Genomic DNA, 26476 nt, shown 5'->3' on the forward strand with positions numbered 1-26476 from the left:
CACGCATAACGATTCTGCGGGATTTGGTAATACATTTGCGCATATGATTATGGTGACGAATTTTATGCCCTTTTGTCACAAAATAGCAAATATGATGTTCACAAATTCAAATAAAAACTGCATATTAACTTATTAGCCAAATTATCCATTTGTTACCCTGTCCGTTTCAAAAAATAATCTTTAAAATCATTGCGCAAATAACAAATTTATTGTGCTGTGCATTTTATGAATTGCGCAGACTTACAAAGCTTGCGTAACATCCAGCGAAAGACAATTCGCGGATGAATCCTAACTACATTCTGGACACTTCTCGGCGAACACGCGTGAGACCTGTTTATAACAATTCTTCTACGACTTTACATGGGTTGAATTCTGTAGTCAGTAAACGGATAAATTATCGGAAGAAGAGGCTCTTACTGGTTTGTTTAGTTACTACTGATATTAAAAATGATATCAATTCTTATTTTTCGAGAAATAAACAAATCGGCGAAACATTAAATTGTATTTTCTTGTAGTTTTTGAAATCGAAAGTAGATCTTCTATGTTAGAGTGCTTTGACGAAACAAAACAATTTTTTTTATGAAATGATTTAAATAATTTCACCGTAAACTTCAATGTCAGATACTGCCAATTGCTGCTAAACTGTCTTCATATCATCACAATTTGTAAAACATATTGTTGAAACTGGAGATTTTGGCAGTATGAAAGAAAGTGTAATAATATCCGGATATAATATTTTGGGTAAATATCGAGCTGTGTTATGAAATTTAAACATTAAAGTAACAGACATGATAGATATTATTGTAACAGAAATGATTCTAGAATTTATTTTTATAATACATACATAGAATCAATATCAGACTTATATTCTAGTGCTGAGGCATGACCTGAAAGTAAAAATATGAAGTGACAGTCATTTATACCTTGAATATTGTAATACTAAAAAGAATCTAGGTAATATTTAGAAATTGAAACATAAAATTTTCAGTTAGAAATCGCACCAAAGGCTGTATCAAGGGTTTACATTTTCAAAATTTCCTTGTGGTGATACCCCAAACCATATTTGCAGGAGGGGGTATCCTCCCACACCCTCCCCCCATATTGCCACTTTACAGTTTGATACATTTGCCCTTTTACCACCTGCCACAATGCCCATTTCAAAATCTGACTGCAGTTCAAAGCGGGAAGGAACACCCCTCCCCACACCCACCCTGCTACCGACCACGTAAAAATGGCTCAAACATTTTTTCAGCCCTGTCTGGGCCTGTCTGTCTACATGAATCAAAACGGATAATTGAAAGTACATAGACTTGGGGACTACTGACATGGTTTTGAAGGGGTTAACAGGTCTGAAATAGAATAAATGATGGTTTTTAAACTAAAAAAGAACTGCATTTATTAATATTGGTTATCTTTTCCGAAATTGGTAGCTAGTCCGAGTAACTTCTCTTAGTTTCGAATGCGCAATTTTCCTGTCAGTGTTAACATTCATGACACTATATATTGACACTCAGCAACATTTACATATCTTTAAACGCAAAAGTAAGTATACTTTAAATTCACATCCCTTATAATATGATTGAACAATACCTAGCGTGTGACACGGTTATTGCCAGGCCCCTTATCTGTAAAATATCTGAACAGTTCTTTCGTCCATCCGTTACAAATTGTATGTGGCAATCCGCGCTATAAAATTTCAATATATAAATTTTCATATTCAAATTTTATCATGTGCGAATATATACCAGCCGATAATTGCCTGTTTTGGTAATGCCGGAGGCAAGTGTTTACTGGAAAAATGTTTATAGTCATGTGCAGTATCTTAGTGTCACCTGTCAAATTGTAGTTTGTACTTTCAACATTTTTATTTTTGCGAACCACTCTTCAATTTTAGAGAAATATATTGGGTTTAAATACTTGTATAATGTCAATCAAAGTTTTACTAGGCATAGATTGAATGTCCATTTCATCTAGTGTAACAAAATCTCTGTTCAGTTGGGGAAAAAAACTAAAACCAAACTGAAACTGGTAGATTATACTTCCAGTACATCAATCATTAGCCGACTCTCAGGCCCTTCAGGCCTTTGATTATTTGTCCTTTATTGTCATAATTGCAATTTGAAATTACGCAACTGAGCATATAAACAAAGCATAACTTTACTACGATTTCATGGAAAATATTATTTCATGTGTGTTTTTTTTTATTTATAAATTTGGTCTTTCATACTATCACAGTTTCATATTTGGTCTTTTGACTGACAAATTGTAAATGTTAGATAATAGTTATTTGTAATATAACATTAGCCACACACAAGAGATAAATAATTCAAACATTCAAACAAAGTTGATTATCCATTATTATCTACAGCCTTAACAACATATTTTAGCATTCAATTTTTATACATTTAAAATTAACTTTTTTTAAGTCCTCTGGAGTCAACAAGTGAAGTTCTGGTTGCTTAGTACATTTAATGTGCCACCATCCTGGGCATTCATCACAGCCTTTTCACTCATTTGGCTTCCCATTAGACTGACCACACCCCTGACATTGGTCTAAGCTGTCTGCACTGTCCATCATCATTTTGTCCATCAGAGGAATCGTCAAAATCGTCATAACTGTCACTATCATCATAAATGATAGAAACATCAGACTATGACGAACTTTCAGAGACTCTGCGCTGTTTTTCTTTTTATTTTAGGAGATTTTTAATCCTTGTGATCAACTAAAATGTGCATTCATAACTTTATCATGAGTCATCACAGAACATTAGGGTTTCTAACTGACCAATCAGAGAGCTGCATTTTAGAGTACCTGCCAGTTTCCACTTTGGTATAACAAAGTATATTTACAGTGAACATAATAGTGACTTTAGAAATAAATATCACACTATTTTAAAAATAAAATCAAGATTTTTCACTGCACATGCTTCAGATGATGCTACAAACAACAAAACTTTGAAGTTTCATTGAAATGTTATATTGATTTAATACCTTTATTTTAGTTAAAAGTTTGAGATTTTACGCTGAGAGTCTATGATAAAGTCCGAGTAAAATGTAATCAATACCCAAGTGAAATAAGTATCATTCCACAATGTTTTGGACATGTTAAAGTTATGAATTAAGTGCTTTTCTCAAAGCAACAAGAAATTATATAAATATAATTAACTGGGGCCGATAATAGCAGAAGGTCATATTTTCAATCTGCTATTATCGACCCCCACATAATCTTTCCAGAAGTTGCAAGAGACTACAAAAAAGGCTGATAGAAATGAGTTCTATATGTGTATAGTAGGATTAAATACAAAATTAAACTGATTCGATCCATAAAAACGGTAAATTTGATTTAACAGAAAGATACCTACCTTAACGGACGATGTAGTGGTTGGCACTGAAATTTATCTCATGCAGTCACACTGTATGTAAACATTCAAAATGGCGCATGAAGAAAATTTGTGACATAAAAATGACAGTGAATGACATGATCACATGATTTCTAGTAATAAATGTGATTAAGTATCAATTAAGGGTGGGGGGTCGATAATAGAAGAGGGTCGATATTAGACTCCTTTGCTCTATTAGTTTGGCTTATCTATATTATAAAACACAAAAATACAACAGGGCTAGGGACAAATATAGCAAAAACAGTGAATGTCACACTTTCGCTTCAATATTTTTTTTTTGTAAACTACCCATCTGCTTCATATCTTTCAAACTACTGGGAAGATTTTGATAAAACTAGCAACAGTTATTTATGTCATCAAGACTTATGTACACACAACCCAGGTCACTAGGTCTAAGGTAAAGGTTACACTTAAAGGTCAGATTTTGTTATCACAATGTTTTACATTCCCAGTATCAAAGTGGCATCTTGGAGTATTAATCACCTTTCGTGATAGCTCAAGATCACTTTTTCTAACATGAACATTATAATTTCAACATGTCCTGTGTCTTCTCATGGGAAAAAGGTGTAAATTTTTGTTAAAACCAATGAAAAGACTTGAAATAAAAAACAGATTTGTTTGTTTTACATGAGAAATCAAAATGTCTTCCACTTGTGAACAAGAGATATTTTACATTTTCACTCTTTACTACACCATTTCTGAAAATACTGCATCTCGTGTTCACTCGACGAAAGATATTTTGATATTACCCTGTAACAAACAAATTTCCTCTATATATCTGTTACAGGATGGACGGGATGGAATGACATGTCATCGAAATTATTATTTTTTAGCAGAAGTAAGAAACATTAAGCTAGTTCTTTTAAATTCAAAGATTAAACAATATTACTTCAATAATTAGTTTGATTGCCAGTAATGCAAGTCACTTTTGGGATTGCACATGTAATGTCATGCAGCTTTGCTAGCAAGCTAACTTGTCAGTTTTCCAGGTAGTGTTTTCTGCATATTATTGTCAAGTTTGATGTAATTATGTAAGCAAAGTGGTAAAAAAGTAAATAGATTTTGAAGATACTGGGAGGGATGGGTGCTTGATCCCAAAAATGGCTTTAGATTGATAAAATTTCAATCAGAATTCAACTTCCGCTCCATGAAGTTGAGTCTCATTTAATCTTCATATTCTGTCAGCTTTATAGCCCCTTTTGTGGACCTCACAGATATTTTAGACCAGCTTCTTTAGCACCTGTTTATTTTAAAGAAATAAGAGAGTAATTTTTTTTTTCATCTTTTTATCGCCTGCTTTTCCCAAAAAATATTAAAATTTAAATGTAAAAATCCCTAGTAAGTATTTTTAAACAGTTGTTTTGTATATAAGCAGGGTTTTCTCTGGGTCAATTTACCTTAGCGCCAACAAAATCGCTGTTCAGAAAAAGTTGTTATGCCCCCCTTCGAAGAAGGAGGCGTATATTGTTTTGCAGATGTCGGTCGGTCGGTCGGTATGTAGACCGATCTGTTTCTGGATGATAACTCAAGAACGCTTGGGCCTAGGATCATGAAAGTTGATAGGGAGGTTGGTCATCACCAGCAGATGACCCCTATTGATTTTGAGATCAGTATGTCAAAGATCAAGGTCACAGTGACCCGGAACAGTTAAACGGTTTCCGGATGATAACTCAAGAACGCTTGGGCCTAGGATCATGAAGTTTGATAGGGAGATTGGACATGTCCATCAGAAAACCCCTATTGATTTTGAGGTCATTAGGTCAAAGTTAAGGTCACAGTGGCACGGAACAGTAAAACGGTTTCCAGATGATGACTCAAGAATGCTTGGGCATAGGATCGTGAAAGTTGATAAGGAGGTTGGTCATCACCAGCAGATGACCCCTATTGATTTTGAGGTCATTAGGTCAAAGTTCAAGGTCACATTGGCCAGGAACAGTGGAACGGTTTCCAGAAAATAACTCAAAAACGCTTGGGCCAAGGATCATGAAAGTTGATAGAGAGGTTAATCATGACCAGCAGATGACCCCTATTGATTTTGAGGTCAGTAGGTCAAAGGTCAAGGGTACAGTGACCCGGAACAGTTAAACCGTTTCCAGAAGATTACTTGAGAACGCTTTGGCCTAGGAACATTAAACTTGATAGGAGATTGGTCATGACCAGTGGATGACCCCTTTAGATTTTGAGGTCAGTAGGCCAAAGGGCAAGGTCACATTGACCCGGAACAGTTAAACCCTTTCCGGACAATAACTTGAGAACGCTTGGACCTAGGATCACGCAACTTAATAGGGAGGATGGTCATGACCAGCAGATGACCCCTGTTGATTTTGAATCAGTAGGTCAAAGGTCAAGGTCACATTGAACCAGAACAGTAGAACTTTTGTTTACAGTGAGCAAATAATTTTGTTTCTTGTGCAATTACTGAATGCATCAAGGGCATTTATGGTTCTACGAGCTCTTGTTAAAATTTATTTCAATCATTTAGATACCAGCTAACTGCGTCGGCGACATTATGAACAACATTTCTTTTCACTGTTAAAAATTTGCTACAAACAACGTTAACCAGCGCATGCGTAATTATCTAATCAGCTGGGTGATTAAACTTGCTAGTTTATCCAATTATACAATTTATTTGACCCCCAAAATGTCACTATCTACTCAAACACTCGTGAAATAAACAAGGCATCGTGTATAATAGATCACACGCGACCTTTACCTTGCATCGATTTCCGGTGCACGGTATAAGAAATTTACGCCCGTGAAAAAGATCAGATTGCTGATTTTTTTTGGGGGGGGGGGGGGCGGGTTGTTGGCGCCACTGAAATTTGCCAATTGAAGATTTTTAGTGCCAGAATTTATTTTTTAGCGCATTTGGAGCCATTGGTGACCGACATTGGGAACCCTGTAATAAAGCATATAGTAGCTAACTTTTTACAGAAAGAACATTTTTTTCATGTGTGTAACAAACGTAAATAAATGTATTCCATACGTCTAACATCAGTATGGAAGTTTTTTTATAAGCTTTGTATCACCATTTGCACAGTAGGTTTCAGTTTTCAGGCATGGTATCATTGTTCCATCCTGCAGTATTTACAGTTGTTTGTACCTGTATCCTGCCTAGTTTTACCCTAATGCTATGTACACCATTCATTTTGCATCAGTTTGTTTTTACCCATTTACCTTGTGCATATTCCCACTTGAATGTATGTTTTTACCTGTTTAGAGAATTGTTTGCTTTGCTTTGCATATGTCCGCTTTAATGGGGAACATTAGTCAGTTACTTCCCTTGATTATGTCCAAGAAGTAGATTGGTCCTTCCTCAGTTTTTATCGTTGACTTCTTTGTATTTTCAAAAGCAATATCTATACTGAATTTCATTGGATTGGAAAATGATTAAGGACAGGTTTTCTTTTAGTGGCCCTCTGTTAAATTTAGGTTGGATTAATCATTTTATTTAGAAACCTACTCATAAAAAGCATATTTATTTTGACCAACCGCAGCATCTTGGATAAAGGTTATAACGAAAAAGTCAGAGGAATCCAACTGAAAGGGGCCAATGTAATATTTGGTTATCCTTTCGCTTTATCATACAACTTTTCAAGGGAAGTAACAAGCTAATGTTCCTCATTAACATGTTTTTACCCATCTAGAGATTGATTGCTTCAGCCTTATTTATATTTCCACTTTATGCAAGATATTTTACCTATCTAGAGACTGATTGCTTGAACATATTTTGCATACTTATATTGAGTAGTTTCTTCTCTTTTAATCAATATGTGTCAATTTCTTTTCTCTTTATCAATGTTATTATGTATGAATTTTCTTCTTTCAAGTCCTAACTATACTTTTGTGAGGTTTTGAGTTTAATTTCATTAGTTAGTACTACACTTTAATACTGAATGGCTTGTCAGTCTTTAATAGTTCAAACAGAGGGCTAAAAGTTTTGACTGATGACCAGTAAGTCATTCAATCTGTGTTTTATTGACTGACATCAGAGCTAAATTTCGAAGTTCTTTTCTCAAGCTTTGACTATCGTCCAGCATATTTATGTTGAAACTATCAATAGCACAAACTGTGGACTAAGGATTTAGCAAGAAGTGCTCATGGTGAGCTGTTTTGATAATGCTGTGTCTGTCATCCATCTTTTGTTGCAAGTCCATCTGTCTTTAACAATTTCTTTAAACAACATTTACTCCAAAACCATGAAACATGGCCTGGATTTTCCTTGATCTACCAAATTTGTTCAAACGTTTCCGCTTGGTTGCACATAGTGGCAGCTAAAGAGCTAAAAAATAGAAAAATCTTCAAACGGCATCTTTGCTGGTCAGATTTTGAAATCATTTCACATAAATGGTCCTATGTAACCTGATACCAAGATTGTTTAAATTTTTCCTTGCAATTTTCGTTGTTTTTCGTTCTATTATTATCCCCCACAAATGAATTCAGGAGGGGGGTATTGAAATGGTGTTGTCCATCCGTCCGCAGCTATTTCTCTGAAACTAGCAGGTAGAATTATATAAAACTTGAAATAAACATGAACCAACATACTGCGATGATGACAGTCAACTTTTTTTTTTGGATTGGTCAATTTCCCTTAGAGTTATTACCCTTGATTTAATGAAAATTCCACGTCCGAAGCCATATCTAGGAAGTGGTTGGGAATATTTAAATAAAACTTCATAAACATGTTCACCACTATGAGGTTATGCGGCCCGTCAAGTTTCAGTCAGATTGCCCAAGTAGCACCATAGTTATGGCCCTTAGAAGTTTCTTGTGTTAACTATATAGGGTACTATAAATATGGCAATTTCTGCTTCATAACTTGTGATATATTTGACCTAGAACTATGAAACTTAAACTGAATTTAGATCACCATAATGTGGTTGAGCACACACAATTTCGTCCGGATCTCTTTACTAACTTTAGAGTTATTGCCCTTTAATTGTTTAAAAATCCACAGATTTGTACATAACAAACCAACCAATTGGTAGAATTTCATTAAACTTCTTTCATTCTTTTCCATGAACATTTATTATAAACATTGTGTACCCACACCTGGTCACCACCTTGCCTTGGTCACACCCCTCCCCCCTCCCAATCCCCCGCCCCCTCCCCCCCCAAAATTTTTTTTTTCATTCCTTTTTAAAAAAAAAATTTCAAACCTTCCATGAATATTTATCAACATGCAAAGTTGTACTGTTCCCCCACCTCAGTCCTCCACCCAGTCATCCCCTCCCCCCATTTTTAGCTCACCTGTCACAAAGTGACAAGGTGAGCTATTGTGATTGCGTGGTGTCCGTCGTCCGTAAACTTTTCCTTGTGACCACTCTTGAGGTCACATTTTTCATGGGATCTTAAAGAAATTTAGTCAGAATGTTCATCTTGATGATATCTAGGTCAAGTTTGAAACTGGGTCACGTGCCGTCAAAAACTAGGTCAGTAGGTCTAAAAATAGAAAAACCTTGTGACCTCTCTAGAGGCCATATATTTCATAAGATCTTCATGAAAAATGGTCAGAATGTTCACCTTGATGATATCTAGGTCAAGTTTGAAAATGGGTCACGTGCCATCAAAAACTAGGTCAGTAGGTCTAAAAATAGAAAAACCTTGTGACCTCTCTAGAGGCCATATATTTCACAAGATCTTCATGAAAATTGGTCAGAATGTTCACCTTGATGATATCTAGGTCAAGTTCGAAACTGGGTCACATTCCATTAAAAACTAGGTCAGTAGGTCAAATAATAGAAAAACCTTGTGACCTCTCTAAAGGCCATATTTTTCATGGGATCTATATGAAAGTTGGTCTGAATCTTCATCTTGATGGTATCTAGGTCAAGTTCGAAACAGGGTCATGTGCGGTCAAAAACTAGGTCAGTAGTCAAGTTCGAAAGTGGGTCACATGCCTTCAAAAACTAGGTCAGTAGGTCAAATAATAGAAAAACCTTGTGACCTCTCTAGAGGCCATATTTTTCATGGGATCTGTATGAAAGTTAGTCTGGATGTTCACCTTGATGATATCTAGGTCAAGTTCGAAAGTGGGTCACATGCCTTCAGAAACTAGGTCAGTAGGTCAAATGACAAATGAAATTTCAGATCAGTATCTTCATTAGTTACGGAGATATACCCATTTTAATTTGAAATAAAGGGAGGTAATTTGACATAAAATCAGTACATAGTTATCTACCCTGATTGTCTCAGTCCAACTTATAACAATAATGAAATTTCAAATAAGTCCTGTAAGTATTTACTGATATAAATCCATATTTATTACAATCAGGGGAGGTAATCAGATATAAAGTAACTCTGGAACCTACGATTGGATCTGATTTGTCATAAAATCCAAGATTTATTGTTGTTGAAGATATTTTGGAAGTTTGTATCAAATAAAACCATAAATGAGTTCTCTATATGGCTGCAAAAGCCAAAATAGCCAATTTTGGACCTTTAAGGGGCCATAACTCTGGAACCCATGACAAAATCTGGCCAGTTCAATAAATGAACCAAGATCTTGTGGTGATACAAGTTGTGTGCAAGTTTGGTTAAAATCAAATCATAACTGAAGCTGCTATTGTGCAGACAAGGTCAAAATCGCCAATTTTAGCCCTTTCAGGGGCCATAACTCTGGAAGTCATTAAGGGATCTGGCTGGTTCAAGAAAGGAACCGAGATCTCATGGTGACAGAAGTTTTGTGCTAGTCTGATTAAATTCAAATCATAAATTAAGCTGCTATTATGCAGACAAGGTCAAAATAGCTAATTCCGACCTTATCAGGGGCCATAACTCTGGAACCCATTACGGGATCTGACCGGTTCCAGAAAGGAACCAAGATCTTATGGTGATACAAGTTTTTGCAAGTTTGGTTAAAATCAAATCATAAATGAAGCTGCTATTGTGCAGACAAGGTCAAAATAGCTAATTTTGACCCTTTCAGGGGCCATAACTCTAGAACCCTCAATGGAATCTGGCCAGTTCCAGAATGGAACCAAGATCTTATGGTGATACAAGTTTTGTGCAAGTTTGGTAAAAATCAAATAATAAATAAAGCTGCTATTATGCAGACAAGGTCAAAATAGCTATTTTTGGGCCTTTCAGGGGCCATAACTGTTGAACCCATAATGGAATCTGGCCAGTTCCAGAAAGGAACCAAGATCTTATGGTGGTTCAAGTTGTTTGCAAGTTTGGTAAAAATCAAATCATAAATAAAGCTGCTGTTGTGCAGACAAGGTCAAAATAGCTAATTTTGGCCCTTTCAGGGGCCATAACTCTGAAACCTATAATGGGATCTGGCCAGTTCAAGAAAGGAACCGAGATCTTATGGTGATACAAGTTGTTTGCAAGTTTGGTTAAAATAAAATCATAAATGAAACCACTATCATGCAGACAAGAAATTGTTGACGGACGCACAGACTGACGACGGACGAAGGGTGATCACAAAAGCTCACCATGTCACTATGTGACAGGTGAGCTAAAAAAAAAAAGAAGCAACAAAGATTGTTCAGGTTATTCCGATTTGTCAGAGGGTGTGGTCACTTTTCCTATGTATAGTGAAAACTTTACAAATCTTCTTGTGTGAAACTGCAGGCCCGATTTTAAAATAATTTCACACAAATGGTCCTTGTGCGACTTTCTACCAAGAATGTTCAAATTAGATTTGTCATAAAACATGGCCGCCAGGGGGAGTTTTAATATTTAATTAATCCCTATATGTGTATGTTATAGACTTTAGAAATGTTCTTGTCAGAAACAGCAGACCTAATTTTAAAACAATTTTACACTATTGATTCTTGGATGTTTGGCGTGTGATATCAGGGTTTGACTGTCTACCGTTATTGTTCAAATTATTGCCTAAGGTTCAAAAATGACCGTGCCCATGTGTGTGATGTGTATATAATGTAGGCTTATATAAAAGAAACTTTGAATATCTTGTTCTCTGAATCCATAATAGCTAGAGCCTGAATATTTATATAAACCTAACTCTGTACTTGTACCATTACGTTAAAATAGAAACACACTTGAAGTCTTTTACACAGGGAAGCACTTTAGGGTAATAACCCTCTTGTTGACATCATCCAGTAAATATGTGTTGAATACAGACCTGTTATATAGCACGGATTGAATAATTAATTCATGTAGTAAACATGCTTGATTTGCAAAAATGAGTTTCGGCTATTCTGAAATCGTCTTGTAAATTTGCTTACTGCTGACTGAGGTTCATAGATATTTGTAGAAAATTCATAGTTGTGTATGTAATGCAGATTTTATAATAGAAACACTACTAAAATCCTACAAATATACATTGTAACACATACATCAAACCTTGACTGAAGGAATTATCTTGCCATATTTACAGATGGGGAGACTTGTGAACTGTTGTGTTTTGCTGATGGTTTTCCATTTTTCCACAAATTGGCTGACAAAGTTATTGATGGAACTCCATGTCTACAGAGCAATGATAGGGTCTGTGTTGATGGACAGTGTAAGGTAAAGTCTATTTTTGTTATTCTTTGTGAAAAACAGATAGGTATAGTTCTACCGTTAAGGTACCCATCCGGTCAAGGTCTAAATGACCTCGTCACTGAAAGTGGTCACTGCTCAAAAACTAAAGAACTTCTTTGCTTATAAAGTTTGTAGTATGAGTGTCTGGATCAGTAAATGGTCACTGTATTTATAGGTCAGTGAGTTAAAGGACTAGGTCACATTGACCTTGAGTCTGAAAATTGTTTCTGCTTAATAACTAAAAAAGCTTGTGCCTTCTGCAGATGACTAATAACCTGCAGAAGTCAGTAGGTCAAAGGTCAAGGTCACTGTGACCCTGAAACTGAAAATGTTTTCTTATCAGTGTTTGGCTTACGGCTGTCAAATTTCATAGGATCATTGCCTGTTGTCAGGAGATGACCCCAGTTGCTTTTTGGGGTCAGTACCTCAAGTATCAAGGCTACAGTAACCTTAAAGCCCTGCTCTGCGGCTATTCAAATTCTTTTGTGTGTATGCAACCCATGATTACAATAGGTAACAGTTAACGGCCACGCGCCACACTATAGCACGCAAAACCACAGGTATTTTATATAGAATTTTATATAGAATAGACTCTATTTTGACAGGCGTCACTGTTCATAGTCAGAATTTTCATGCTTTTTCAGTGACAATTTAAGGTTAAAAGGTTGGACTGGAGCAGGTCTTTAAGATGCTAGAGGCTATGGACTTTAAACTTAATAATTATGATTATTGCCTGTAGTCGTAAGTGACTCCTATTGTGTTTGGGGTCAGTGGTCAAGGTCAGAGCCCAGTACTTTTCGTCCTTACATGATGAAGATCAATTTTCAATGTTATTTTTTACCAATAGGGAAATATTAAGATATTTTTGGGCTAGAAAGTCGATATATTCAGGCCTTTGTTACATACCATTATAAGAAGAACAAAAGGACCATTTTCAGTAGAATGCTTTTTTATATGCCCCTTTAAAACATGGGACATATTATGACCCGTGCGAAAATGGAACAGGAAATCCTGGGACTATCCCAGGAAGTCCCAGGACTATCCTGGGATAATCTCCTGAAAATATCTCAGGAATTCCTGGGATAATCCTGGGACTTTTTATGCCGTTAAATGGGAATGGAACAATCCCAGGATTTTCCTATGAACAGGAAAAAAACAGGACATCTAAGAATTCCAATCCTGCTATCCTGAAAATCCCAGGAATGTCCTGAGATTGCCTGAAGACAGGACATAAAAGTATAATACTGTCCTGTTCTCAGGAAATCCCAGGAATTCTTGAAGTCAGGATATCCCAGGACAATTGTCCTGTCTTCAGGAAATCCCAGGAATTCCTGATGTCAGCAAATTACAGGACAATTGTCCTGTCTTCAGGAAATCCCAGGAATTCCTGATGACAGGAAATCTCAGGACAATTGTCCTGTCTTCAGGAAACCCCAGAACATGTAATTGAATACCTTGTAAACATGATTTGAAATTCTCTTTGGCGGGAAATACAGTTAACAATTTGACTGTTAAAGTTCAATAGTATTTACAGTAAGAATATAAGGATTATCATTTCCTAATATTAAAAAATATTTTGTAGTTAAAAGGCATACATCATGTACATTGAAACAATACAACCTGTCATAGCAGAAATATTAATTTCTTGGCACATCTTAAATCAGCTCAAAATTTAAAATATATGCACTCGTGGCAAAAAAAAAAAAACTAGGTGAAAGTACTACTATTTAGTCTAGAATCATCAAATTATCAGGGTCCACGCTTCTAGGCGACGTGAGCGAAGTGGTCGCTTTTTTTCTGATGACTTCGCTCTGTTTGTACAGAAAAGCAAAAAACAAGTTGCCCTAAAATCTGGCGCCCGAGGCAGTTATCATACATGCATATATCACATCTGTCAGCTTCTAATCAGCTTGTAAAAACATTACATAATCAATTAGCGAAACTTATCCCGTTACGGGTTGTGAACTTCACCTGTCAACAAAGTATGCTCCGCCTATCACCGAATATCGTAAGGATGATTTTTATTGGTCGAAAACTTTGGAAACACCAATCAAACGAGGCGAAACAAAATGGCCTTAAATTTATTTTGTGCATCACGGATAAAAAGTGTGTGCATCACGTATGAAAACAAACAAATAAAAACTGTCAAAAGTAGGGTAAATAAAAACAAAAACACAAGTATGTCGGCGCAAGAGTCAGTAGCTGATTATAGGATGATAGCCCATCGCAAATTGACCGATAGGGCCTAAAGAAAAGCTCTGAATAATAACCAGAGTTGTGCGTAATGTATGGTTTTAATTGCGGCTGCCAGACGTAAATATCCGTGTTATACACAAATTAAACTGAAATTCAGAAAACAGATATTTAATTTCAATCAATAAAAATCAATCACAATCAATTTTAGATAAGAACACATTGGCTTTTATCTTTTTGTAAAAGTTTTTGAAAACGAAAGTAGGCTGTCAGAATGTCTGCTCGCGGTGACAACTTGCCGGTATTTCATGAACATTTTTAGCTTGACTATTCATAGAATAGTGAGCTATTGCACTCGCCCATGCGTCGGCGTCCGCGTCCACGTCTGCGTCCTGATTTTGGTTAAGGTTTTGTATGTAAGCTGGTATCTCAGTAACCACTAGTGGGAATGAATTGAAACTTCACACACTTATTCACTGTGACAAACTGACTTACATTGCACAGGTTCCATGACTCTATTTTGCATTTTTACAAAATTATGCCCCTTTTTCAACTTAGAAATTTTTGGTTAAGGTTTTGTATGTAAGCTGGTAACTCAGTAACCACTTGTGGGAATGGATTGAAACTTCACACACTTATTCACTGTGATGAACTGATCTACATTGCACAGGTTCCATAACTCTATTTTGCTTTTTTACAAAATTATGCCCCTTTTTCGACTTAGAAATTTTTGGTTAAGGTTTTGTATGTAAGCTGGTATCTCAGTACTTACTAATGGGAATGGATTGAAACTTCACATACTTGTTCACTATCATGATCTGACATGCACTAAGCAAGTCCCATAACTCTATTCTCTTTTTTTTCAAAATTATGCCCCTTTTTCGACTTAGCAGTTTTTGGTTAAATTTTTGTATGTAATCTGATATCTCAGTATCCACTAATTGGAATGGATTGAAACTTCACACATTTGTTCACTGTCATGATCTAACATGCACTGTGAAGGTCCCATAACTCTACTTGGCATTTTTACAAAATTATGCCCCTTTGACTTAGCAGTTTTTATGCCCCCGAAGTGAGGCATATAGTTTTTGAACCGTCTGTCGGTCTGTCAGTCTGTCGGTCTGTCAGTCTGTCCGAAATTTTCGTGTCCGGTCCATATCTTTGTCATCGATGGATGGATTTTCAAATAACTTGGCATGAATGTGTACCACAGTAAGACGACGTGTCGTGCGCAAGACCCAGGTCCGTAGCTCAAAGGTCAAGGTCACACTTAGATATTAAAGGATAGTGCATTGATGGGCGTGTCCGGTCCATATCTTTGTCATCGATGGATGGATTTTCAAATAACTTGGCATGAATGTGTACCACAGTAAGACGACGTGTCGCGCGCAAGACACAGGTCCGTAGCTCAAAGGTCAAGGTCACACTTAGACATTAAAGGATAGTGCATTGATGGGCTCGTCCGGTCCATATCTTTGTCATCGATGGATGGATTTTCAAATAACTTGGCATGAATGTGTACCACAGTAAGACGACGTGTCGCGCGCAAGACACAGGTCCGTAGCTCAAAGGTGAAGGTCACACTTAGACATTAAAGGATAGTGCATTGATGGGCGTGTCCGGTCCATATCTTTGTCAACCATGGATGGATTTTCAAATAACTTGGCATGAATGTGTACCACAGTAAGACGATGTGTCACGCGCAAGACCCAGGTCTGTAGCTCAAAGGTCAAGGTCACACTTAGACGTTAAAGGTCATTTTTCATGATAGTGCATTGATGGGTGTGTCCGGTCCATATCTTTGTCATTCATGCATGGATTTTAAAATAACTACCCATGAATGTGTGCCACAGTAAGACGATGTGTCGCGCGCAAGACCCAGCTCCGTAGGTCAAAGGTCCTAAACTCTAACATCGGCCATAACTACTCATTCAAAGTGCCATCGGGGGCATATGTCATCCTATGGAGACAGCTCTTGTTTGTTAAGTTTTTGTATGTAAGCTGGTATCTCAGTATCCACAAATTGGAAAGGATTGAAACTTCACACACTTGTTCACTGTCATGATATGACATGCAGTACAGAGGTTCAATACCTCTACTTTGCATTTTACAAAATTATGCCCGTTTTTAGCTCACCAGAGCACAAAGTGCTCAGGGTGAGCTATTGTGATCGCTCACCGTCCGGCGTCCGGCCGTCGTCCGTCCGTCCGTCGTCCGTCCGTCCACACTTTCCTTTAAACAACATCTCCTCCTAAACCAACAGGCCAATTTTGATGAAACTTCACAGGGATGTTCCTTGGATGGTCTTCTCTAAAAATTGTTCAAAGAATTGAATTCCATGCAGAACTCTGGTTGCCATGGCAACCGAAAGGAAAAACTTTAAAAATTTTCTTCTCAAAAACCAGAAGCCCTAGAGCTTAGATATTTGGTGTGAAGCATTGCCTAGTGGACCTCTACCAAGTTTGTTCAAATCATGACCCCGGGGTCAAAATTGACCCCGCCCCAGGGGTCACTTGATTTTACATAGAAAAATCTTAAAAAATCTTCTTCTTGAAAACCAGAAGTCCTAGACCTTAGATATTTGACATGTAGCATTGCCTAATGGACCTCTACTAAAGTGTTCAAATCATGACCCCAGGGTCAAAATTGACCCCGCCCCAGGGGTCACTTGATTTTACATAGGAAAATCTTCAAAAAATTTCTAAAAATAAAGCAGAAGGCCTAGGTCTTAGATATTTCACGTGTAGCATTGCCTAGTGGACCTCTACAAAATTTATTCAAATCAGACCCCCGGGGTCAAACTTGACCCCGTCCCAGGGGTCACTTGATTTTACATAGGAAAACCTTGAAAAATCTTCTTCTCAAAAAGCAGAAGCTCTAGAGCTTAGATATTTGACATGTAGCATTGCCTAGTGGACCTCTACTAAAGTTGTTCAAATCATGACCCCCGGGGTCAAAATTGACCCCGCCCTAGGGGTCGCTTGATTTTACATATGAAAATCTTCAAAAATTTTCTTAAAATAAACCAGAAGGCCTAGAGCTTAGATATTTCACATGTAGCATTGCATAGTGGACCTCTACAACATTTGTTCAAATCATGACCCCAGGGTCAAAATTGACCCCGCCCCAGGGGTCACTTGATTGTACATAGGAAAATCTTCAAAAAATTTCTAAAAATAAACCAGAAGGCCTAGGTCTTAGATATTTGACATGTAGTATTGCCTAGTAGACCTCTACAAAATTTATTCAAATCATGACCCCGGGGTCAAATTGGCCCCGCCCCATGGGGTTACTTGATTGTACATAGAAAAATCTTCAATATTTTCTAAAAATAAACCAGAAGGCCTAGAGCTTAGATATTCAACATGTAGCATTGCTTAGTGGACCTCTACAAAATTTGTTCAAATATTGACCCCCTCAGGGTCAAATTGACCCAGCCCCAGGGGTTACTTTATTGTACATAGGGAAATCTTCATAAATTTGCTTAAAATAAACCAGAAGGCCTAGATCTTAGATATTCGATATGTAACATTGCCTAGTCGACTTCTACAAACTTTGTTCAAATCATGACCCCCGGGGTAAAATTGGCCCCGCCCCAGTGGTTACTTGATTGTACATCGGAAAATTTTCCAAAAAATTTCTAAAAATCATCAGTTTGATATTTGAAACATATTACTCTGGTGAGCGATCCAGGGTCATCATGACCCTCTTGTTCAACTTTTGTATTCATTCAATTGACAAGGCTGTTGAATAGTCGAGCGTTGCTGTCCTCCGACAGCTCTTGTTCTTAATTTTCTTCAATAAAAGGTATTGTCATCGTAGACTTTAATATCAGATACTGTCCAGTGCTGTTAAAATGTCTTTGCATCATCACAATTTGTCAAATATATTCTTTAGACTTGAGAATTTGGCAATGCTTATGGAATTGTATCAGTATCCGGACATAAAATTTTGGATATCCGGATTTTGACCAGCGGGGGTTTAAGACAGGGGTGTGCAGGGATAAGAATTGAAAAATTAATTTTCTATTGTTAGTTTTGACTGATGGAAGGAAGATGAGCCTGGCAAATCGCACTGTGTTATATGTAGACTGGCAAAATTTGATAATGCATATATGCAAGGGGTCATGACACATGAGCCGAACAACAAATCACACCACACATGCCTGTTGTAATACTATTGGTGATTTAGTATTATTTATGAATGTTTCAAACTACTGCATAAATACATGCTCACTGTGTGTGTTTGTATTTGATACTTGGCATTTTGTACTTATAAGTAAAATATGTGTTGTTTTGAAATGTTATTCCTTTGTGTTGTACCATCAAAACTGTAATATACGGTTTAATTAATGACTGTTTTGACCCGCAGCCTCACTTCTCCCTGTTCTGAGAAAACGTCTCCCTATTTTCACTGAAGGGAGAAGTCACTTCTCTCAATTTTTCTGGGCTAGCTTGAACCCTGATTATGAGCTTCATACTGAGCAAAAAGCTCTTATCATTCTATGATCTGTTCACTAGAGTGAAACTGTCTTTGATCAAACATGCATGTACAGATAACCTAAACTGTACTAACACATTTCACTTTTTAAGGCTCTGACTGATTTTAAAGAAAACTACTTTTCTAAATAACTTATTGTTTTGTAAAATCATTAAATGAAGGAGTACATTTAGTATTATTTGTAAAAGTTTATACAGAAATAATTTGCTAACTTACCACAAATTTATAGAATATATTCCTGTTACACTGACAACACCACAATCAGAAGTACTTAATGATACAGTTTCTCCCAAAACATGGGTCTTCAACACCAGGATGTAATTAACTTATTACACCATTACAAGATCATGTTTCAAATTAATTACCATCTTTCAATCTGTATCTTTTAGAAAAAGTCCTGTCTTTTTCCTGTGAACAGGACAATTTTTCTATCAAAAGTCCTGTCTTTTAGTGTTAAAGTCCTGTCTTCAGGACTTTCTTACAGCCTTGCTAAAAGAATCCCAGGATATCCCAGGATAATCCTGGGATTTCCTGAGAACAGGAAAATATTTCTGCACGGGGAGAACGCCCCTGGCAGGCGGGCGGATGGGCAGGTGAGCGGCTTCCACAAACTTTGTCCGGGATTTTGATGGATCTTGGCACAATTGTTCACCATTATGAGATGGAGTCTCATGCACAAGAACCAGGTCCCTAGGCCTAAGGTCAAGGTCACACTTAGAGGTAATTGACCGTAGGGAAAAACCAAGACCACTTATCTGTGGTACAACATAGATGTTACTTTTAAATTTTAGGTGTATTTTAAGGTATCTCTACCTGGTAAGGAGTTTTTTTGTGGATTTAGGCCAGAGTTTTTTTTATTTTTTGTTACTCAGATTTTGGGCAGAAAAATGTTGACAGGAGGAGGGAAAAAAATAAAAATAAAAAGGCATTAAAATTACTAAAACAACAGACGATAAGTGATCACTTAAAATGTGTTGCCTGAAAGGATTTTAATACTACTTTAATACGCATTTAACATGTAATACAAAGAAAATTACCATTCTGTGTTTAACTTTTTTATAATCTTGAACATAAAATTGATGATTTCAAAAACTTTAACAAAATCACTCTTTGGGTATGGGTACTATTTGCCCTTGGTCAAAACATCTCCGGCAAGTATTAAATTGATGACTGAATAGCAATTTTCAATGGTCTGATCGGCTGGTTTCATTTTTAGCATGTGCATACTTTTATTAGCTCACCTGAGCACAAAGTGCTCAGGGTGAGGTATTGTGATCGCTCACCGTCCGGCGTCCGTCCGTCCATCCGTCCGTTGTACGTCCGTCCGTCCGTTGTACGTCCGTCCACACTTTCCTTTAAACAACATCTCCTCCTAAACCAACAGGCCAATTTTGATGAAACTTCACAGGGATGTTCCTTGGATGACCCCCTTTCAAAATTGTTCAAAGAATTGAATTCCATGCAGAACACTGGTTGCCATGGCAACCGAAAGGAAAAACTTTAAAAATCTTCTTCTCAAAAACCAGAAGCCCTAGAGCTTAGATATTTGGTGTGAAGCATTGCCTAGTGGACCTCTACCAAGTTTGTTCAAATCATGACCCCGGGGTCAAAATAGACCCCGCCCCAGGGATCACTTGATTTTACATAAGAAAATCTTAAAAAAATCTTCTTCTCAAAAACCAGAAGCCTTAGAGCTTAGATATTTGACATGTAGCATTGCCTAGTGGACCTCTACTAAAATTGTTCAAATCATGACCCCGGGGTCAAAATTGACCCCGCCCCAGGGGTCACTTGATTTTACATAGGAAAATCTTCAAAAAATTTCTAAAAATAAACCAGAAGGCCTAGAGCTTAGATATTTGACATGTAGCATTGCCTAGTGGACCTCTACAAAATTTGTTCAAATCATGACCCCCGGGGTCAAAATTGACCCCGCCCCAGGGGTCACTTGATTTTACATAGGAAAATATTTAAAAAATCTTCTTCTCAAAAACCAGAAGCCCTAGAGCTTAGATATTTGACATGTAGCATTGCCTAGTGGACCTCTACTAAAGTTGTTCAAATTATGACCCGGGGGTCAAAATTGACCCCGCCCTAGGGGTCACTTGACTTTACATAGGAAAATCTTCAAAAGTTTTCTAAAAATAAACCAGAAGGCCTAGAGCTTAGATATTTCACATGTAGCATTACCTAGTGGACCTCTACAAAATTTTTATATCATGACCCCCGGAGTCAAAATTGACCCCGCCCCAGGGGTCACTTGATTTTACATAGGAAAATGTTCAAAAAATTTCTAAAAATAAACTAGAAGGCCTAGAGACTAGATATTTGACATGTGGCATTGCCTAGTGGACCTCTACAAAATTTGTTCAAACCTTGTCCCCCGGGGTCAAAATTGACTCCGCCCTAGGGGTCACTTGATTTTACATAGGAAAATCTTAAAAAAAAATTCTAAAAATAAACCAGAAGGCCTAGATCTTAGATATTTGACATGTAGCATTGCCTGTTAGACTTTTACAAAATTTATTCAAATCATGACCCCTGGGGTCAAATTGACCCTGCCCCATGGGGTTACTTGATTGTACATAGAAAAATCTTCAAAATTTTCTAAAAATAAACCAGAAGAGCTTAGATATTTGACATGTAGCATTGCCTAGTGGACCTCTACAAAAAGTTTTCAAATCTTGTTTTTAAAGTTACTTAAAGAAAATTTCAACTATATTTTCTCATAATTCTTTTGATTGATTTCTATTATAATCTTTTGACCTAGAAGACTTGTCCTTAAGTGCAATGATAACAGGTGAGCGATATAGGGCCATCATGGCCCTCTTGTTTTTAATTCATCAACTTTTCTGACCAAGATCTTTTTTTAATACATTTTAATATTTATTTGTTGTATTATAAGTCACACTGACACAATTTTATAGGTCATATGGTAACTTTCCAGACTTAAATGGTGCTGGAAGACCCCAGGTACTCCTCTGGGCATCATCTTAGGCAAGAATTGGCATCTGGGTAGAATGGCCTACCTTCGTCAGCCAGTTGGATATCTTTTTCACATGATGACCTGAGTGGGGCTCGATCCCACAGTGGTCAGGGGCAAGTGATTAAAAGTCGGGCCACTCTTTATTTTATATTCGATGGCCAGAAAATGACTGAAAGCATAAGTAGCTAGGTAGGTCCCTGAAAAGGATTTGTATGCAATGGTATATATAGATAAATACCTCCAATCAGGCAACTTGTAATATATAATGTCTTCATAATCACAGGGTTTTATCCCCTTCATAATAGGGTCCTTCCCTCAGAAAATATCTTTTAAATTATGCAGTTTTCCCCAAAAACTGACATTACATAAGGTTTTTTATTCCCCTTTGCCCAAACACCGAGCTGTTTTTGCTCCAAATCACAGGCATGGGCCCCTTTCCCTCCCCAAAATCTGAAACGGATGACTCCTTTGGCAGCACTTTGTTGCTCCTATACGTCATCCTCATGTAAATATATAACTGCCAAACGCATGTTAAATTCACATTCAATGTTGCCGTTGTTATTTACTGCGGGTAAATCTATGTTTTTCTAACATTTTGAGACACCGTTACTGACCGTAACCTTTACAGAACTTGTTAGCCCACCATCATGATGATGGTGGGCTATTAAAATCACTCTGCGTCCGTGGTCCGTCCGTCCGTCATTCCGTCCGTCCGTCCGTCCGTCCGTTAACAATTTCTCGTTATCGCATCTCCTCAGAAACTACTGGGGGGATTTTGACCAAACTTTGTCAGAATGATGTATTGGTACCCTAGTTGTGTCCCCCTGAAAATCAGACTGGTTCAACAATTTATGAGTGAGTTATGGCCCTTTGTTTATTTCTATAATTTATATAGATTTATATAGGGAAAAACTTTGAAAACCTTCTTGTCCAAAACCACAGAGCCTAGGGCTTTGATATTTGGTATGAAGCATCATCTAGTGGTCCTCTACCAAGATGATTCAAATTATTTCTCTGGGGTCAAATATGGCCCCGCCCTGGGGGTCACATGGTTTATATAGACTTATATAGGGAAAAACTTTGAATAACCTCTTGTCCAAAACCACAGGGCCTAGGGCTTTGATATTTTGTATGTGACATCATCTAGTGGTCTTCAACTAAGATTGTTCAAATTATACCCCTGGGGTCAAATATGGCCCCGCCCTGGGGGTCATATGGTTTACATAGACTTATATAGGGAAAAACTTTGAAAATCTTCTTGTCCAAACCACAAAGCCTAGGGCTTTGATACTTGTAATGTAGCATCATCTAGTGGTTCTCTACCAAGTTTGTTCAAATTATCCTCCTAGGGTTAAATATGGCCCCGCCCCGGGGGTCACATGGTTCATATAGACTTACATAGGGAAAAGCTTTTAAAATGTTCTTGTCAGTAACTACAACATTCAAACTTGGACCACATGTATATTTTTGAGTGGCAAGATGAACCTTGACATGAGTTGACCTTGATTTTGACCTAGTGACCTACTTTCACATTTCTGTAGCTACAGCCTTCAAATTTGGACCACATGCATAATTTTGTGCACTGGAAAAAACTTTGACCTTTATTTTGACCTAGTGACCTACTTTCACATTTTTGAAGGTACAGGCATCAAATTTGGACCATATGCATAGTTTCCTGTTTCAAAATGAAATTTGACATTGATTTTGACCTACTGACCTACTTTCACATTTCTCAAGCTACTGCCTTCAAATTTGGACTACATGCATAGTTTTGTGTACCGAAAAAAACTTTGACCTTGACATTGACCTAGTGACCTACTTTCACATTTTTGAAGGTACAGGCTTCAAATTTGGACCACATGCATAGTTTTGTATTCTGAAATAAAATTTGACCTTGATTTTGACCTAGTGACCTACTTTTACATTTCTCAAGCTACAGCCTTCAGATTTGGACCACTTGCATAGTTTTGTGTACTGAAATGACCTTTGACCTTTACATTGACCTAGTGACCTACTTTCACATTTTTAAGGTACAGGCTTCAAATTTGGACCACATGCATAGTTTTGTATTCCGAAATAAAATTTGACCTTGATTTTGACCTAGTGACCTACTTTTACATTTCTCAAGCTACAGCCTTCAGATTTGGACCACATGCATAGTTTTGTGTACCGAAACAAACTTTGACCTTTACATTGACCTAGTGACCTACTTTCACATTTTTGAAGGTACAGGCTTCAAATTTGGACCACATGCATAGTTTTGTATTCCGAAGTAAAATTTGACCTTGATTTTGACCTAGTGACCTACTTTTACATTTCTCAAGCTACAGCCTTCAAACTTGGACCACTTGCATAGATTTGTGTTGTGTACGGAAATGAAATTTGACCTTGAGCTAGTCAGTAAGTCTTGAAATTTGGAACACTCAAAAATGGCACATTGGTGGGCGCCAAGATCACTCTGTGATCTCTTGTTTTTCGTTGTTTTATTGTCTATATACTAGATCACAAACCAAATATTCCGCTTTTCCATTGCGCATAAATTGTTCAAAGACAATCTTAAATTTCACTCAAGTTTTTGTTTACGTACGGGAGACGCTTCCATTTGAGCGGAAATTGCGCCTGTATGACACTGACGGATAATGCGCTGACGAATATCGACGTTGTCGTCGTCGTCAGAATGCAGCAAAACATCGATCGTCGCCCGAAAATAATTTTGAAATTTTTGAAATTTCAATTTTTATTTTTTTTCGAAAATGAAGGAAAATAGGGTCGGCAGGTCTGAGTAATGAAAAATCAAAGAACTCTGGCCTTAGATAAATAAAAGAATTACAATAATTACTACAGAACCGCAGTATTAAAATTCCATTTGCAACTACAGGTGCTAGTGTAAAGAAATTTGCTATGACGGGCATATATTGTGACATTCTGGCACTCTTGTTCCCATATTGGACATGTGTGAATTTCCCAATTTGACTGGTTGTCATGATTAGGAAGGGGGTGCTTGTAAGTGTTACAAACAGCTGTTGTTAGTTTTCTTAATTCGCAGATGCTTTTCAGGGTTTTGGAAATCCTAATATTTTTCACATGTCCACAGACAAGTGAGACTTCAATATCCACTTGTATGAAGTTTAAATTCACTTGTCCAGATTTTCTGCATTAAAACATTTATCTGTTTTGCAAGTTAAATTATTTTTATCACCTCCATAAACAGCCTCACTAAATTATTCTTCCATTTTTAGCTCACCTGTCACAAAGTGACAAGGTGAGCTTTTGTGATCGCGCAGCGTCCTTCGTCTGTCCGTGCGTAAACTTTTACTTGTGACCACTCTAGAGGTCACATTTTTCATGGGGTCTTTATGAAAATTGGTCAGAATGTTCATCTTGATAATATCTAGGTCAAGTTCGAAATTGGGTCACGTGCCATCAAAAACTAGGTCAGTAGGTCTAAAAATAGAAAAATCTTGTGACCTCTCTAGAGGCCATATACTTCACAAGATCTTCATGAAAATTGGTCAGAATGTTTACCTTGATGATATCTAGGTCATGTTTTAAAGTCGGTCACGTGCCATTAAAAACTAGGTCAGTAGGTCAAATAATAGAAAAACCTTGTGACCTCTCTAAAGGCAACATTTTTCATGGGTTCTGTATGAAAGTTGGTCTGAATGTTCATCTTGATGATATCTAGATCAAGTTCAAAACTGGGTCAACTGCGGTCAAAAACTAGGTCAGTAGGTCTAAAAATAGAAAAACCTTGTGACCTCTCTAGAGGCCATATATTTTATAAGATCTTCATGAAAATTGATCAGATTGTTCACCTTGATGATATCTAGGTCAAGTTCGAAAGTGGGTCACGTGCCCTCAAAAACTAGGTCAGTAGGTCAAATAATAGAAAAACCTTGAGACCTCTGTAAAGGCCATATTTTTCATGGGGTCTGTATGAAAGTTGGTCTGAATGTTCATCTTGATGATATCTAGGTAAAGTTCGAAACTGGGTCATGTGCGGTCAAAAACTAGGTCAGTAGGTCTAAAAATAGAAAAAGCTTGTGACCTCTCTAGAGGCCATACTTGTGAATGGATCTTCATAAAAATTGGTCAGAATGTTCATCTTGATGATATCTAGGTCAAGTTCGAAAGTTGGTCACGTGCCCTCAAAATGTAGGTCATTAAGTCAAATAATGAAAAAACATTTTGACCTCTCTAGAGGCCATATTTTTCATGGGATCTGTATGAAAGTTGGTCTGAATGTTTATCTTGATGATATATAGGTCAAGTTTGAAACTGGGTCAACTGCGATCAAAAACTAGGTCAGTAGGTCTTAAAATAGAAAAACCTTGTAACCACTCTAGAGGCCATACCCTTGAATGGATCTTCATGAAAATTGGTCAGAATGCTCACCTTGATGATATCTAGGTCAAGTTTGAAACTGGGTTACGTGCCTTCAAAAACTAGGTCAGTAGGTCAAATAATAAAAAAACCTTGTGACCTCTCTAGAGGCCATATTTTTCATGGGATCTGTATGAAAGTTGGTCTGATGTTCATCTTGATGATATCTAGGTCAAATTTGAAACTGGGTCAACTGCGGTCAAAAACTAGGCCAGTAGGTCTAAAATTATTAAAATCTTTTGACCTCTCTAGAGGCCATATTTTTCAATGGATCATCATGAAAATTGGTCTGAATGTTCACCTTGATGATATATAGGTCATTTTCGAAACTGGGTCACGTGCGGTCAAAAACTAGGCCAGTAGGTATAAAAATAGAAAAACCTTGTGACCTCTCTAGAGGCCATATTTTTCATGAGATCTTCATGAAAATTAGTAAGAATGTTCACCTTGATGATATCTAGATCAAGTTCAAAACAGGGTCACATACCTTTGAAAACTAGGTCAATAGGTCAAATAATAG

The 26476-nt window shown here is 37.1% G+C and overlaps 1 protein-coding gene across 1 annotated transcript in view; it reads left to right on the forward strand.

Annotated features, from left to right (window-relative positions):
- LOC123564804 (papilin-like) overlaps positions 1-26476 on the forward strand; it is a 409588-nt gene that overhangs the window by 66816 nt on the left and 316296 nt on the right. Inside the window, exons 6-7 of the mRNA XM_053520994.1 lie at positions 4189-4239; positions 11749-11879. Of these exons, the coding sequence (XP_053376969.1) occupies positions 4189-4239; positions 11749-11879 (182 nt within the window). The remainder of the gene's footprint in view (positions 1-4188; positions 4240-11748; positions 11880-26476) is intronic.

The sequence above is a fragment of the Mercenaria mercenaria genome, chromosome 1, assembly GCF_021730395.1.
Source record: "Mercenaria mercenaria strain notata chromosome 1, MADL_Memer_1, whole genome shotgun sequence".
NCBI classification, from domain to species: Eukaryota; Metazoa; Mollusca; class Bivalvia; order Venerida; family Veneridae; genus Mercenaria; species Mercenaria mercenaria.